The sequence below is a fragment of the Drosophila eugracilis genome, unplaced genomic scaffold, assembly GCF_018153835.1.
Source record: "Drosophila eugracilis isolate 14026-0451.02 unplaced genomic scaffold, ASM1815383v1 contig_2167, whole genome shotgun sequence".
Taxonomy (NCBI): Eukaryota; Metazoa; Arthropoda; class Insecta; order Diptera; family Drosophilidae; genus Drosophila; species Drosophila eugracilis.
The window spans coordinates 3,403,447-3,417,439 of record NW_024573052.1 but is presented as its reverse complement, the minus strand read 5'-3'; the positions used below and the strand labels follow the sequence as shown (position 1 = coordinate 3,417,439).

Genomic DNA, 13,993 nt, shown 5'->3' with positions numbered 1-13,993 from the left:
AGGAGGGTCCTGGCGGGGAATCTCTGGGAAGTTGGGGTCACTGCACAGTTACAACCACCCATCTATCCATCTATCCACCGACCCAGCAACTCCCATCGTTCCCCACATAACATACATATCTGTGTGACATCGACACCACAACTAATGAACGATGAACAGGACGTGGACAACTCTCAGACTGACAAATGACAAAGGAAACGGATCGCAGGACACTGAATACTGGACAGTGGACACTGGACAATGGACACTGGACACTGGTCACATGATACAGAACACACGGCATAGAGATGGAGATGGAGATGTTGAACCAGCGGGCGGAGAATGCGACTGCGTAAGTGACTTAGTACGGCTGACCGACTACAAACCGAATTGAAACCAAAACTTAACCCAATCACGAACTGCGGTCAGTGCGGCGAAACCCCCATGTGGCGACACCCCTGGAGGCAGCTTCCATTCCTACACTTGGAGGAAAAAGATGCAGCTCTTCTGGGCTTTAGTTTTTCGGAATACAATCACATTTCGAGTAACTGCAGTGAAAGGTTAAACACTGTGTAGTTAATACAGAAAGTGGCTCGGTTACTTCACTCCACTGCACTCAGAAGTGTTTGCATTTGTGGCACCAACGGATGAAAATACCATGCGGCAAGTTGAGAATACTTGATAGTGTGGAGTGGTGCATTTTTGGATCGAATCGCGGAATTCCTGAAAAGTTTTGCGGCCGTGGAAAATTTCGTTACGGCGGATAGATCGCATTCCCGCATGATTCATTCCGTGCCCAGCGGGTGACTCACAGGGTGGGTGTTTGCACCCTCTCCTTTCTAAGCCACCCCCACCCCCTGTCCCTGCCTTCTATCAACCAGCAAGCAGCGAACCGACTAATTCAGTTGACTCCAGTGCAGTAGGGGGGAGACAGAGGCGGAGGTGGGTTCTTCCAAAGGAGCAGGGTGGGCAACTAAAGTTGGCCGATAGTTCGCAGTTCCCAGCCGACAATCAAATGGCCAACGACACCCTTCCACCCGTCCACCCTCTTCACCCCTCACCCACCAGCACTGTGTAGGCCCCTGTCCTCTGTAGAAAGGGACTTTGTATGGGTTGTTTGGCAGCGACGATTGCGTGTTCCCTTTGCCAGGGGCGGCGGGCTTAGGGGGGGCACGTCGTTGGCATCGAGTGTTTGGGGAGATGCTCGGGCATATTGCACATTGTGAACCAGCAGTCCTGCAGTCCTGACGTCCTGCAGTCCTGCCGTCCTGCAGTCCTGTAGTCCTGGCGCCCCCTCCATTCTGCTTTGCCTTGCGGATGAGTCAGACATGCGAACGTGAAGTCCTTCAAAAAAAGTGGAAAAGCATAGAAAAAATGCAAGCAGAGGGAGAGAATAGCTTAAAAGGGGGGCAGGACTGATAAGAGGGGTTAGGGTAGCAGAGGAGGGGCAGGAGGGGTACACAACAAGAAATTTCGATTCATTTTAATGTTTGCAGAAAAAACTATAAAAGCATTCTTGCGGCTTTGAAACTTCAAATATGAGATATTATTTGAGAATCTTCATGGCGAGACAGAGAGTACTTTGCTCTTGAGAATGCTTTCGAGTTTGATCCATTGATTCTTCTTGTTTTTCTGCGTGGAGCGGGTTGCCAAGGGGCAAGGTAACTGAGGAGTGGGTGCAAGCGACATAAGCAACCACTGGCGACCACAGAAATGACGACGGCGATGCGTGCCACTGATAACGGTGACGGCTGACTGGAAAGGTGGTTCGAAGGGGTGCAGGGCGGATCAGTGGGCGGGGGGCAGGATGACCAGGTCCCCGGATAGTCCAGTCATAAATTGCAGGCAGCAGCGGGCTGGCATGAATAGCGGCATTAAAGTATCAGGCAAACAAAGGGGGAGGATAGGTGGAGAGGTGGAGAGTGAATGAAAGAAAGAAGGGCAAAACAAATTGCAGGCTGCATACAAAACACGCCATGAAAGGAGTACAGGACTCCATAAAGCAGCTTAACTGCTCCCCTGGCCGGGATTGGGCCAGTAGCCCGGCTCCTGCAACCTGCAACCTGCATCCTTCATCCTTCATCCTTAGAAGCAGGAGCTCTGCCATCTTTCAATTGCTTCGTCTCTACATGTATATGAATTTGATAAGGTTTTTGTTTCACCACAAAATGTTCAGCAGTCCGACGACCATCACCCATCACCCATCGCCCACCTCCCGCCACCCACCAAGACTGTCCGCTGTCCGATGTCCGTTGCCAAGGCAAATTGCTTTGAGTTATTTAAGGGAGAAATACGTAAAGGAAAATTGTTAAGGCCAGGCACGTCGTCGATTGTGGGTCGACCAAGAAGAAAAGCTGGGGCGCTTGGCCCAGCTCCTGCAGAAATTGTTTTGAAATGATTTGAAAAAGCATTTCAGTTTAAGCCAACAATATCCTAGGAACGCATGCGTATGTGTGTCTGTGCTGTGAATTGATGAATGCGCCCGAAGAAAAGGAATCCCACTGATGAATGCAGGACCAGCCTCTGAACAATTTAAGGATTATGCCGAGAGAGCCGAGTGTCGTAGCATTAATTGAGGGATTTCCTTCGGCTGACTGTGAGCCTAAAGCCCCAATCGGTGGATGGACCGACCTATAACCTGGCCGGCCACGACCACTACACTTATTCAATTTCCATGATAATTGCCAGCCGCAACGGGTGCCAAATCAAAATCGAAATCAAAATCAAAATGCCTAACTGCCTTCATTAGTTTCGCTGCCACTTTAGCTACTTTCGCATGCAAATTGCCAGTTTGGAGCCAGCTGCTGCTGAATGTTGGTGTCTCCTTCGGTTTTCTGTTTTCGGTTCTCGGCTTTTGGCTGTGCGGTTGTGTAAGCCGAAAAGCCACGGGAAAAACCCAGCCAGTCAGCCAGTCAGCCAGCCAGCCAGCGAAAAGAAAACGGTTCAATTAAGCCAATATTTGCGCACACTCGCGCCTTGTGTTGGTTAGTTTGGCAAGGGCTGAGCCACCCCCTTAACCCCCTCAGCAACTGCTTTCTCACACCCTCGAGCGGCGCTGCTAAGCGATGGCACATTTTTCGTAGCATACTTTGCGCGGCTGCTTAGCCCACGGCCACAACAGAAAACAGAAACCCGCTCAAGTGTTTGTGTATCTGTCTCTCGCCCTATGCGTGTGTATGTGTGTGCCTCAGTGCGAGTGTGAGTGTGTGTGTGCCTGTGGTTGGGATTTGTATTGCTGTTGCACGCAGAGAAAAACGTACTAAATATTATCAACTGAGTAACATGAATTTGATATTGTACTTAAAGTCAAAATGTTATCAAGTACTGTAAGGGTTCGACGGGGTTTTAATGTCTCTCTGTTCTAGAAGACCTTCGGAAACATAAATCTAAGATAGAATATAATTTGTTTGGCTTTGTTTTGCTATCAAATAAACTTAATCACCAAATTAAATTAGAGAAACTGTAGGACTTGTAATGCGTTAGTAATTTGAAGGACGATCTATTGAAATGACCTTTTGATTGATTCTTTTTAAGAGACCTTCAACCGAACGAAACAACATTTGTGGGCTTGTTTTTGGCTCAGTGTTTCGGTCTCGGCATCGGTTTTGGTTTGTGTTTCTGTTCTGTGTTTCGGGTCCTTCGGCTTACTCCTTCGTTCCATCGAGTTATTGTATCGAATGAGGAGTGGAATGGTGTGGCGTGGTGTGGATATGGTGACTCACCTGAACCTGAGCGGTGCCAATGGCCAGGACGACCCAGAGGCTCCGCAGCAACAAATTACGACGCAGCGCGGCGCACATTGTTCGCACTCCTTTCAGCTGCTTGACTCCTTTTTCCTGTCTCCTGGCTGAGAGTCTCAGAGTGGCTCTGGATTTAGCTGCTTCTGCGGCTCGAATGACTTGCTTCTGATTCCGATTCGAGTTCTGATTCTGGTTAATTGTGTTTGGTTTGTTGGCTTGTTCGTTTAACACTTTGCTGCATAGACAGACGACGGCAGCAGCAACAAGAAATCGAAAACACAAGAAAATTTCATTAATAAGCGATTCGAAACTGTGCCCTCTGTTTGCTATTTTCTGTTTTCTGTTTTCTGATTTCTGATTTCTGCGTTATGAGGTTCGTACTCCGATTTCGTTTGATTTGCGGTGCCCAAGTTAGCTGGCCATGCCTGTTCTTCCGCGAATCGCTTTCGTCCTTTCTCTGTTGCCCCAAAAACTATGCACGGAAAATGTCAACTCGGAAAACTCTGTGCGTGTGTTTCTCTGTTTCTCAGTGTGTTTATGTGTGTGTGTATGTGTGTGTGGTCGTAGTATTTTATTGTGGAACGTAGTAGAAGAGAATCTAAGATGGAGGGGGAAATGTGAAAAGGAAAACCTGAGAGAGCACTCGCTGCTATCTGTCCTAATGTACCCACTCGCTGGTTCTAGGGGTCTTGAGATGGCATTGCCTCGAAACGGAAAATATATTCGGTAAACTATGTTATTTAGGAGCTGAGTCCCTGTCGTACAGCCGCTGTCTTTTCGCCTGGAAAACCTGTCAGCTGCAGCCGTTGGGTCCCATGTCAGTTGTCCGTGTCCTCTGCTCTTGGCAGCTCCTACGCAGGTCCACCCACCCCTCGGTCTCTGCCTCCGCCGATGGAAAAGGTCTCGTAACCACGACGTCGTCACTGGGCTTCTGCGCACTTTCCCAGCAACTTTCTCACTGATTCTGCGCAGTTCCGCTGCTTACTTGCCCCCAGCTAAGTTGGCACCGCAAATTCACTATTTTCATCGGCTTAGTTTCGGTCTATTCAAGATTATATCACTTTGTTTTGGGTGTTTCTTTGGTTTTTGTTTTCTTTTTCTCTTTTTTAGCACTCGCACTTGAACAGCAAAAAAAAGTAATATTTGATTTCTGTGATTAGATGGTCTCTCAGTGTGTGTCTCTCTGGATTCTCTGCTCCTTGACTCCTTGTTTCCCAATGAGTCTCCGCCTGAATCTCTCTCCGAGCCAATTTCGGATTTCAGAGCGGAGAAAGCCGAGAGCTACTGCCAGCAGCCCCAGGCCTTCTCCCACTGCGGTGGTGGCGAATCGGTACAGAGCGGGGTGGCTCGGGGGAAGCCTATCTAGCTCTGAATCTCTGGAGCTGTGGCTATGGGCTGTACCTGGCGCTGCGAACGCTCACAAACGACTGCGAGTGGTGCTGGCTGCTCGGCGGACTCGTTGCCTCCAATCGAATGTCCTGCGAGTCGATTTCCGAAAGTCCAATAGTGCGAAAGTCGAGCTCGGGCGCAGAGCGCGTGCCCGGGATCGATATTAAGGGCGAAACAACCAACTGGCTTCCCGCGGGGGTGGAACTGCTTGGCTGGTCCGTGCTGCGTGGTCTGTAGTCTGTGGCCTGTGGAATGTGCCAGCCGAAAAAAGGCAGCAGCAGGTGCTCAGAACGAAGTCCGAACACAGAGAGCCAGTCGCAGAACCGGTTCCGCCAGCGAACCAAAGGAACTCCCGCCCACTTCCTGCGGTATTGTTATTAGTTTTCGAAACTTCGCGCTTGGCGGGAATTTAAAGAGAACTCGGCTCAAAGGGTGACTTGCTGCACTTGCAAGGATTCAAAACTCGAAATTCAGATTGCGACCTCAGAATTCAATTTCCATCATTTCTAAGCGGTTTTAAACTGCTTTAAGCTTTTGGCGTTAACCATTACGACTAATTATATATTCCTAATAGTTGTATATATTTAAAAGTATGATCAATTGAGATAAGCTAATGAATTCCTTGGTTTATATAAAACTTGTTTACATTTGAAACTTTTTACAGCATACTTTTCAGAGGTGGATAAAATATGCTTGCGCATCTCCTGACTGATAGATGGCGTGCTGCAGCCAAGTTTCAACCCGCTGTAAAACAGGGCTACGTTGTCTATCCCAGTTTCGATCCAACTGCCACCTCTTACGCCCAGATTAACCCGACAGAGTGGCAACTCTGCTGTCGCACAGCTGTTCACTACACCGGCTGTAAATAAATCTTGGAGTTTCCACTGCCATATATGTTTACTTACGACGCCTCCCACTAACTGGGCTTAATGGGAATCAACGAATAAGAACGGTGTTTAGTGCAGAACAACAAGTTACACAGCCAAACCACCGTGTATTCCACAGGCTGCGGAAATTCATTAGAGGGGGCGGTTCCCCGCGATCTACGGAGTACGTGGCAATGAATCTGAGGCCGTGCTCGAACTGAAACCAATTCTAGGCCCGTAACCAAAAAGAACCCATTCCAATACCAATACCTACCCGCCCACCAAGATGACGGCCACGTTGCGTTACCGCGGAGACAAAAGCAACCTCTTGGAGTTCGCCAAAAACCTGGACGCGTTCAAAAAAGTACCAGAGAAGTACACAGAGACAACGGAAATCGGAGGGACACGTAAGCCTATCAGAACACAAGGTATTCCCATCATAATAACCACTTTATCCTCATTACAGTATCTCTACTGAGCCGCCTGTTGATCGTCTACCTGGTCTACACGGAGCTGCATTACTACTGGCATGAAACGGACATCGTTTACCAGTTCCAGCCGGACATAGCATTGGACGAGCAGGTGCAGATGCACGTGGACATCACCGTGGCCATGCCCTGCGCCTCGCTGTCCGGCGTGGATCTTATGGATGAGACGCAGCAGGATGTGTTCGCCTACGGGACGTTGCAGCGCGAAGGAGTCTGGTGGGAAATGTCCGAGCATGACCGGCTCCAGTTCCATGCCATTCAGATCCAAAACCACTATCTGCGCGAGCAGTATCACTCGGTGGCCGATGTGTTGTTCAAGGACATCATGCGGGATCCTCATCCGGTGCGTGAGAGTCCTTCACAGATGCCAGCTGCCCCGCCGCCAGGAGCCCTTCCCGCGGGCCTCGACCTCATGCTGTCCCATGGCCAGCCAAATGCCCAGCCTGACACCAAGTTCGATGCGTGTCGACTGCACGGAACTCTGGGCATCAATAAGGTAGCCGGTGTACTCCATCTCGTGGGCGGAGCTCAACCCGTGGTGGGACTCTTTGAGGACCACTGGATGATCGAACTGCGGCGCATGCCTGCGAACTTTACGCATCGCATTAACCGCCTCAGTTTCGGGCAGTACTCGAGGAGGATTGTTCAGCCGCTGGAGGGCGACGAGACCGTGATTCACGAGGAGGCCACCACGGTTCAATATTTCCTGAAAGTTGTGCCCACGGAGATCCATCAGACTTTCAGCACCATCAACACGTTTCAGTACTCCGTCACAGAGAACGTGAGGAAACTAGGTGAGACACGAGGTGTTCGTTTGAATTACCTGCACATGATCTACCCAAACATCAGCTTGATTTATAATTTAATATGACGCAACGCCTAATCAATCCCTTTTTTTCACAGATTCCGAGCGAAATTCGTATGGCTCTCCTGGCATTTACTTCAAGTACGACTGGTCGGCTCTTAAAATTGTGGTGGACAACGATCGCGATCACCTGATCACCTTCGCCATCCGGCTGTGCTCGATTATATCCGGAATCATTGTCATTTCGGGGGCGATCAATTCCCTGCTCACAGGCATCCAACGTCGCCTCTTACGGACACTTGCTCCGGAGTTGTACCAACGGCTCAACAATGCTAAGACTGTTCCATCGGCTGCTGCTCCCCCATCGTCTGTTTCCGCGCAAACGACTTTAACACCACCCGTAAACGAGCTACTGAGCACAGCCAATCTGATGGCCAGCGTAGACATCTCGGCCTATCTGCCTACGGCACCACAAAAGCTCAAAGCCGACCTTTAACCGGCATCTTTGGCAACATCCGCTAGCGAATCTCTGTCTGCAAACGCTAACCGACGCTTCTCGTCTCTCTAAACTAATATTTTTATTCCATTAAGATACAAAAAAATGAAGCACACACAAATATGGCGAGAATGTTGTACATAAATATTGATAAGTTCAAGCTGGTGTAGTGCTCTTTAATCGCGGCCCAGGATGCCGGTGTCGATGTTACTCCAGTTCCCAGAACGCCGGTAGCCAAACATGCTCTTCAGGATCTCCAGGCCGGACTCTACGGTGGTGCGCACGTCACGCTCGCTGCCCAGCTTTGGATTGATCTCCACTAGGTCGACGCCCTGCACCCGCTTAGTGTCCCTCAGTGCCTCCACGATGCTGATGCCCTCGCGTAGAGTTAGGCCGCCACGCACGGCAGTTCCCGTGCTGGGCGCCACATTACTATCCAGGGCGTCGATGTCGAAGCTTACGTGAATCTTGTTCTGTGGATTCAGGGCGTCCAGTGTCATTTCGATGATCTTTGGCACCCCCACCCGGTCGATGGTCTGTTGAAGGAGCGGATAATAAGAGGGAGCCAGCAAACAGCGTATGTTGTATGAATTAATTAATGATTCCCTAGTCCTTAATCCCCTCCTGGTTGAATCCTTAAGCATCGAAGTAACAGCCTTCTCTACCTAACCGTTGTTCTAAGCATCAGAAAACAAATCTAAGTCCTTTGAGCTATAATCACTTCAATATTCTTGTATCAATGGATGATGAGATATGCTAAATTGCTAGCTCGAACTGCAAGAAGTCCTCAGACTCTGGTCTGTAGATAGAGTTTTGAATCATATATCATTCCCTTTATTGATGGGAATGCCCTTAAAAGACAGATAATCCAGGTCAAAGTCAAAGGTATCTCCCGACGATGCATTGAACTATATTTCTTGTAAGTAATCTGAAACAGAAGCTAGCGCTTGGCTTGGCCTGTGAAATACCCTTCGTTATCGCGACTGTACATTATCTACGATCAGGGGACCCCGCCCGATGCACTTCCCCTAGCAATTTTCGCATATCTATTGGAAAATATTCCAACATCGATCGAACTAATGAGCGATAATAAATTTGCAGCTTTGGCTGGGCCGGAAATTCACAGCAAAATCGGGTCCGAGGGCATTAAACCATTTTTCAACAGACGTCGAATTTGCACGAGCCATAAATAATTGGCAACGAGCAGCTCCTGACACTGCGGATGTGGCCAGGCACGTAATTTTCGTGTGAGTCACCACCACCGGTTTTTGTTTCTCGTTTTCGGGGCTCGGGATCGCATCGATCGGAAGTCCTGTAACAGGGGGTGGCAAAAGTGGGATGGGGCAGTAGCAGTAGGGTCTGCGACAACCCCTATAAATGCCAAGCTTACAACGAAGGACGCAGGACGAAGGACCTATGTGTAATGCCCTCGGCAGTCACGCACGATCGTCATCCGATCCTGCCCTATAAACACAGCGTAAGGGGGAGAAACCGGAATTTTACAATTTTTACAACTGCCAGCGAGACAGAAAAGGATCGTTTTGGGCAGAGCTGAGAAACCAAACTGGAATGCAGTGAAATGAAATGCAATTCGGAAAAAAGGACGATCAAGGCTTTCTACCTAGGTGCGGATGCCTTTCTCTAGTTTCTACACAGCGAAAAATTCACCTACTTATCTAATTATTTATATTCTTAATTTCATTTTTTTTAATGTACTGCTATATCATATATATATTTCCTCTATACCTAACATTCTTAATTCGTATGCGATATGCATGATAAATGGTTTTATTTTCAGTGTACTTACATCCATCGCATAGTAGCGTATCCCGACTTTGTTCAGTATGAATGCCTCGTAGGGGTCAATGTCCCGCAGTCCGATGTAAACCAACTGATCCTTGGGCAAACTGAAATGACAACACAGAGAGATCAGACAGACGAAACAGTACGTGGCAAGGTATAAGTATGAGGGTTAGGGACTAGAATGGGGCCTTTCCTTTACGGAAAGACGGATAGTTCAGAGGAGTGGGTGGGCCGCAAACAGCTGACGTGTAAACAAATAGTCGTGGGTTTCAGTCGAAGGATCACTGAACTGAAAAAGTAGTAGGAGAAAGAGGAGAAGCCTTAAAGTGCGGGTTGCCATGCTTAAAGTATGGTGCAAGGGTCATTTAGGGAACATAAATAATCAATAAACTATCAAATTCAATGGAACTTTTGCTGTTGTTTTATTATTCCTAAGGTTTATGGTAAGTATTTCAATAGATTTCAAGACTTTGATCACAAACTACAAATTTTTCAGTGTTTTAGCGGTAATAACTGAGTTTAAATTGAATATTTTTATAAAAAAAAACACAAATTTTATTTCGAAGATATCCGAATATTGCATATATTTAGGCGCCGCGATACCTAAAATCTTAAGTTTCTGGTAAAATTCTGGATTTCAGATACCAGGCGAACAGAAACAACAGCAAGCAAATTCTCAAAAATAAGCTAGTAGGCAATACACTTGCTACGTATTTATGATCTCCTGGTATTTTTCACAAAATCGCCCGAATTCGTTAAAATGTGGCACAAATCTGGTTGAAATCGGTGCATTTTTGGAGTTCAGCTACCAGGCGAACAGAAATCACAGCAAGCAAAATCTATTTACTTTGAAAAAGCACATGTAACTGTACTTTTTGTAATGGCTGCCATTTGCAGCTGCCATTTTGAAACCCAACCAAAACAAAACACAAGCAAGAGATGGGATACCACGTTGTTTTCTTTGTCGTGTCACGACTTTAGCACGACAGGCACGAAATAATATTGAAATCCCATGTAATTTATTTGGTCGTGTCGAAAAACAGTACTCACGTGGCCGTCCCTAAGTGGAGCTCATAAATTTCAAGATGGCTGCCATTGCAGACCAAAACATAAACAAGAGATGGGCAACCACGTTGATTTTTGTGTCGTCTCACGAGCTTAGCACGATAATCACGAAATAATATTAAGGTCCCATGTAATTTCTTCGGTCGTGTCGAAAAACAGTGCTCACGTGGCCATCCCTACGTGGAGCTCATAAATTTAGCGATTTCCACCTACTACTCGATTCTGTTCGCCTGGTATTTTAAAGGCATCAGCTAGCCAAAATGCGTTGAAATTTTGATCAGAAAATAATTTTTCTCAGTCAAATCGGTAAGTTTGGGAGTTCAGATACCAGGCGAACAGAAACCGCAGCAAGCAGCTACTGTTTTATGTGAGCTTTGTTTTTTTCAAGATGGCTGCCTTTTCAAGATGGTTGCCAATGCAGACCAAAACGTAAACAAGAGATGAGCAACCACGTTGTTTTCTGTGTCGTGTCACGAATTTAGCACGATAATCACGAAATAATATTAAGGTCCCATGTCGTGTCGAAAAACAGTGCTCACGTGGCCATCCCTAAGTGGAGCTCATAAATTTCAAGATGGCTGCCATGCAGACCAAAACATAAACAAGAGATGGGCCACCACGTTGATTTTTGTGTCGTGTCACGAGCCTAGCACGATAATCACGAAATAATATTAAGGTCCCATGTAATTTCTTCGGTCGTGTCGAAAAACAGTGCTCACGTGGCCATCCCTACGTGGAGCTCATAAACTTAGCGATATCCACCTACTACTCGATTCTGTTCGCCTGGTATTTTAAAGGCATCAGCTAGCCAAAATGCGTTAAAACTTTGATCAGAAAATAATTTTTCTCAGTCAAATCGGTAAGTTTGGGAGTTCAGATACCAGGCGAACAGAAACCGCAGCAAGCAGCTACTGTTTTATGTGAGCTTGTGTTTTTTTTCAAGATGGCTGCCTTTTCAAGATGGTTGCCATTGCAAACCAAAACGTAAACAAAAGATGAGCAACCTCGTTGTTTTCTGTGTCGTGTCACGAGTTTAGCACGATAATCACGAAATAATGTTATAATCCCATATAATTTCTTCGGTCGTGTCAAAAAACTGTGCTCACGTGGCCATCCCTACGTGGAGCTCATAAATTTAGCGATTTCCACCTACTACTCGATTCTGTTCGCCTGGTATTTTAAAGGCATCAGCTAGCCAAAATGCGTTAAAACTTTGATCAGAAAATAATTTTTCTCAGTCAAATCGGTAAGTTTGGGAGTTCAGATACCAGGCGAACAGAAACCGCAGCAAGCAGCTACTGTTTTATGTGAGCTTTGTTTATTTTCAAGATGGCTGCCTTTTCAAGATGGTTGCCATTGCAGACCAAAACATAAACAAGAGATGGGCAACCTCGTTGTTTTCTGTGTAGTGTCACGACTCTAGCACGAGAGGCACGAAATAATATTTAAGTCCCTTGTAATTTATTCGGTCGTGTCGAAAAACAGTACTTACGTGGCCGTCCCTAAGTGGAGCTCATAAATTTCAAGATGGCTGCCATTGCAGACCAAAACATAAACAAGAGATGAGCAACCACGTTGTTTTCACTGTCGTATCACGACTTTGGCACGACAGGCACGAAATAATAATAAAGTCCCAAATACTTCAATAAGCCGTGCCGAAAAGCAGAAATCATGGGGCCATCTCTAAGTTTGGTTTATAAACTGGGAGCAATTCGCCTGCTACTGATTTATGAGCTTCTTGTTTTCATAAAATCGGCCAAATTCGCTCAAATGTGGCACAAATCTGGTTGAAATCGATGCAGTTTTGGAGTTCAGCTACCAGGCGAACAGAAATTACAGCAAGTGGAATCTTAGCTATTTATAAATCGCTATACACCTGCTGCCGATTATGATCTCCTGGTTTTATGAGTAAAATCGTCCAAATTCGTTCAAATTTTCCAGGAAAATCAGCTTTTCCCATTAATTTTTGTGGGTGTTTGGATTTCTGCTTCCAGGCGATCCGAAATCACAGCAAGTAAAAGCTGTTTGTTTCGAGAAGGCCCAAATAATTGTACTTTTTTTGTGATGCTGCCGTTACCAGAATTCCAGCCGCCACCTTCGTTTCGCCAACCAAAAGCTTGAAAATAAACACAAGCTAGAGATGGGCATCCCGTTGTTTACTGTGTCGTATCTCGATATTGGCATGATAAGTCCTAAGCACCGGGAACTAAACTTATCAGCTGTTCAATTTGAAAGCTTCTGTTCGCCTGTTAATTCCTGAATTCTGGCAATGTAGCACAGAACCTTATCGAAATGACATCACGTTTGACCAATATCTGTAGTCTGTTTTCGGGATTGACCCAAAATTAGAGAGAGATATATAACATATATATATAACATAGTTATAGTGAAAATAATTATTTAATTTTTAAGCCGAAAAGCAACAACTCGCCAAAAGAACATCGATACCCTACTGGAAGGAGCTGGACCGGACAACTGCAGCGACTTTTCCATATGGAAGCTTACGAGAGGAGTTAAAAGGCAGCCGATTGTCCAATCCCCTATACAAAGTCATAGTAGACACTGGCTTAAAAGCGATTCCGACAAAGCAAACGCTTTTGCTGAACATTTGTCTGATACCTTCACCCCTTTTGATCTCTCAGACGCCTCGCACCGCGACGAAGTTGCAAACTTTGTGAGAGCCTCTATCCAGCCAGCGCGCCCTATTAGGCACATTACGCCGCAAGAAGTCACGCTGCAATTAAAGGCGCTCAACCTAAAAAAGACTCCTGGACCCGATGGCATCGACAATCGAGCGGCAAAGGCTCTTCCACCCAAAGGAGTGCTTGCAGTGGTAAAATTTTCAACGCCATGCTGAGCCTAGGTCATTTTCCGAGGCAGTGGAAGCAAGCCAGGATCATCATGATCCCTAAGCCAAACAAGCCTCCGACTCAAATTGATTCCTACCGTCCAATCAGTTTATTGTCTACACTATCGAAAGTGTTCGAGCGGTGTTTACTCAGTCGTCTTTTAGAACTACCTCAAGTAGAAGGCCATATACCCCAACATCAGTTTGGCTTTAGAAAATCTCATGGCTGTCCAGAACAAGTCCATCGCCTGGTCAATCACATCACCCATGGACTCGAGCACAAACTGCACACTGTAGGCGTCTTCCTGGATGTCAAACAAGCCTTTGACAAGGTGTGGCATGAGGGCCTCCTGTATAAAATCAAGGAACTTCTCCCTGCTCCCTACTTCGTCATCCTGAGGTCCTTTCTTGCCGATCGAACCTTTGTAGTAGCAGTAAGGGACGCAAGATCCAGCTTGGCTCACATCCACGCAGGAGTGCCCCAAGGAAGTGTGCTTGGTCCATTTCTTTACAC

General features: G+C 46.7%; 3 protein-coding genes across 14 annotated transcripts in view; 1 reads left to right on the top strand and 2 right to left on the bottom strand.

The window, feature by feature from the left end:
• Window positions 1-5,321, bottom strand: part of LOC108105431 (amyloid-beta-like protein) — a 51,134-nt gene extending 45,813 nt beyond the window's left edge. For 5 of the 12 annotated variants that reach the window (XM_017212006.2, XM_017212005.2, XM_017212009.2 and 2 more), the window contains exon 1: window positions 3,702-5,093. In XM_017212006.2, coding sequence (XP_017067495.1) covers window positions 3,702-3,779 — 78 coding nt within the window. In that variant the 5' untranslated portion in view covers window positions 3,780-5,093. Of the gene's footprint in view, window positions 1-3,701; window positions 5,094-5,120 lie in introns of those variants that run through there. The other 7 variants (XM_017212010.2, XM_017212012.2, XM_017212004.2 and 4 more) reach the window with 3 other exon arrangements.
• A 600-nt stretch (window positions 5,322-5,921) lies between these two features.
• On the top strand, window positions 5,922-7,923 carry LOC108105436 (endoplasmic reticulum-Golgi intermediate compartment protein 2). The gene is made up of 3 exons (XM_017212020.1): window positions 5,922-6,381; window positions 6,441-7,256; window positions 7,366-7,923. Exons 1-3 carry the CDS (start codon window positions 6,261-6,263, stop codon window positions 7,761-7,763), a joined length of 1,335 nt encoding a protein of 444 aa, XP_017067509.1. The 5' UTR covers window positions 5,922-6,260; the 3' UTR covers window positions 7,764-7,923.
• The window catches only part of LOC108105437 (arginase-1), a 26,448-nt gene continuing 20,281 nt past the window's right edge, over window positions 7,827-13,993 (bottom strand). The window contains exons 4-5 of the mRNA XM_017212022.1: window positions 9,571-9,670; window positions 7,827-8,299 (exon numbers count right to left, since the gene is read on the bottom strand). Of these exons, the coding sequence (XP_017067511.1) occupies window positions 7,940-8,299; window positions 9,571-9,670 (460 nt within the window). The 3' untranslated portion in view covers window positions 7,827-7,939. The remainder of the gene's footprint in view (window positions 8,300-9,570; window positions 9,671-13,993) is intronic.

Excerpts from the sequence above, each read along its gene's own strand:
- LOC108105436 (XM_017212020.1), top strand. The coding sequence starts at position 6,261 with ATGACGGCCACGTTGCGTTACCGCGGAGACAAAAGCAACCTCTTGGAG. Across the intron at positions 6,382-6,440 it reads AACGGAAATCGGAGGGACAC|TATCTCTACTGAGCCGCCTG; the intron begins GTAAGCCTATCA and ends TCCTCATTACAG. Across the intron at positions 7,257-7,365 it reads AGAGAACGTGAGGAAACTAG|ATTCCGAGCGAAATTCGTAT; the intron begins GTGAGACACGAG and ends TTTTTTTCACAG.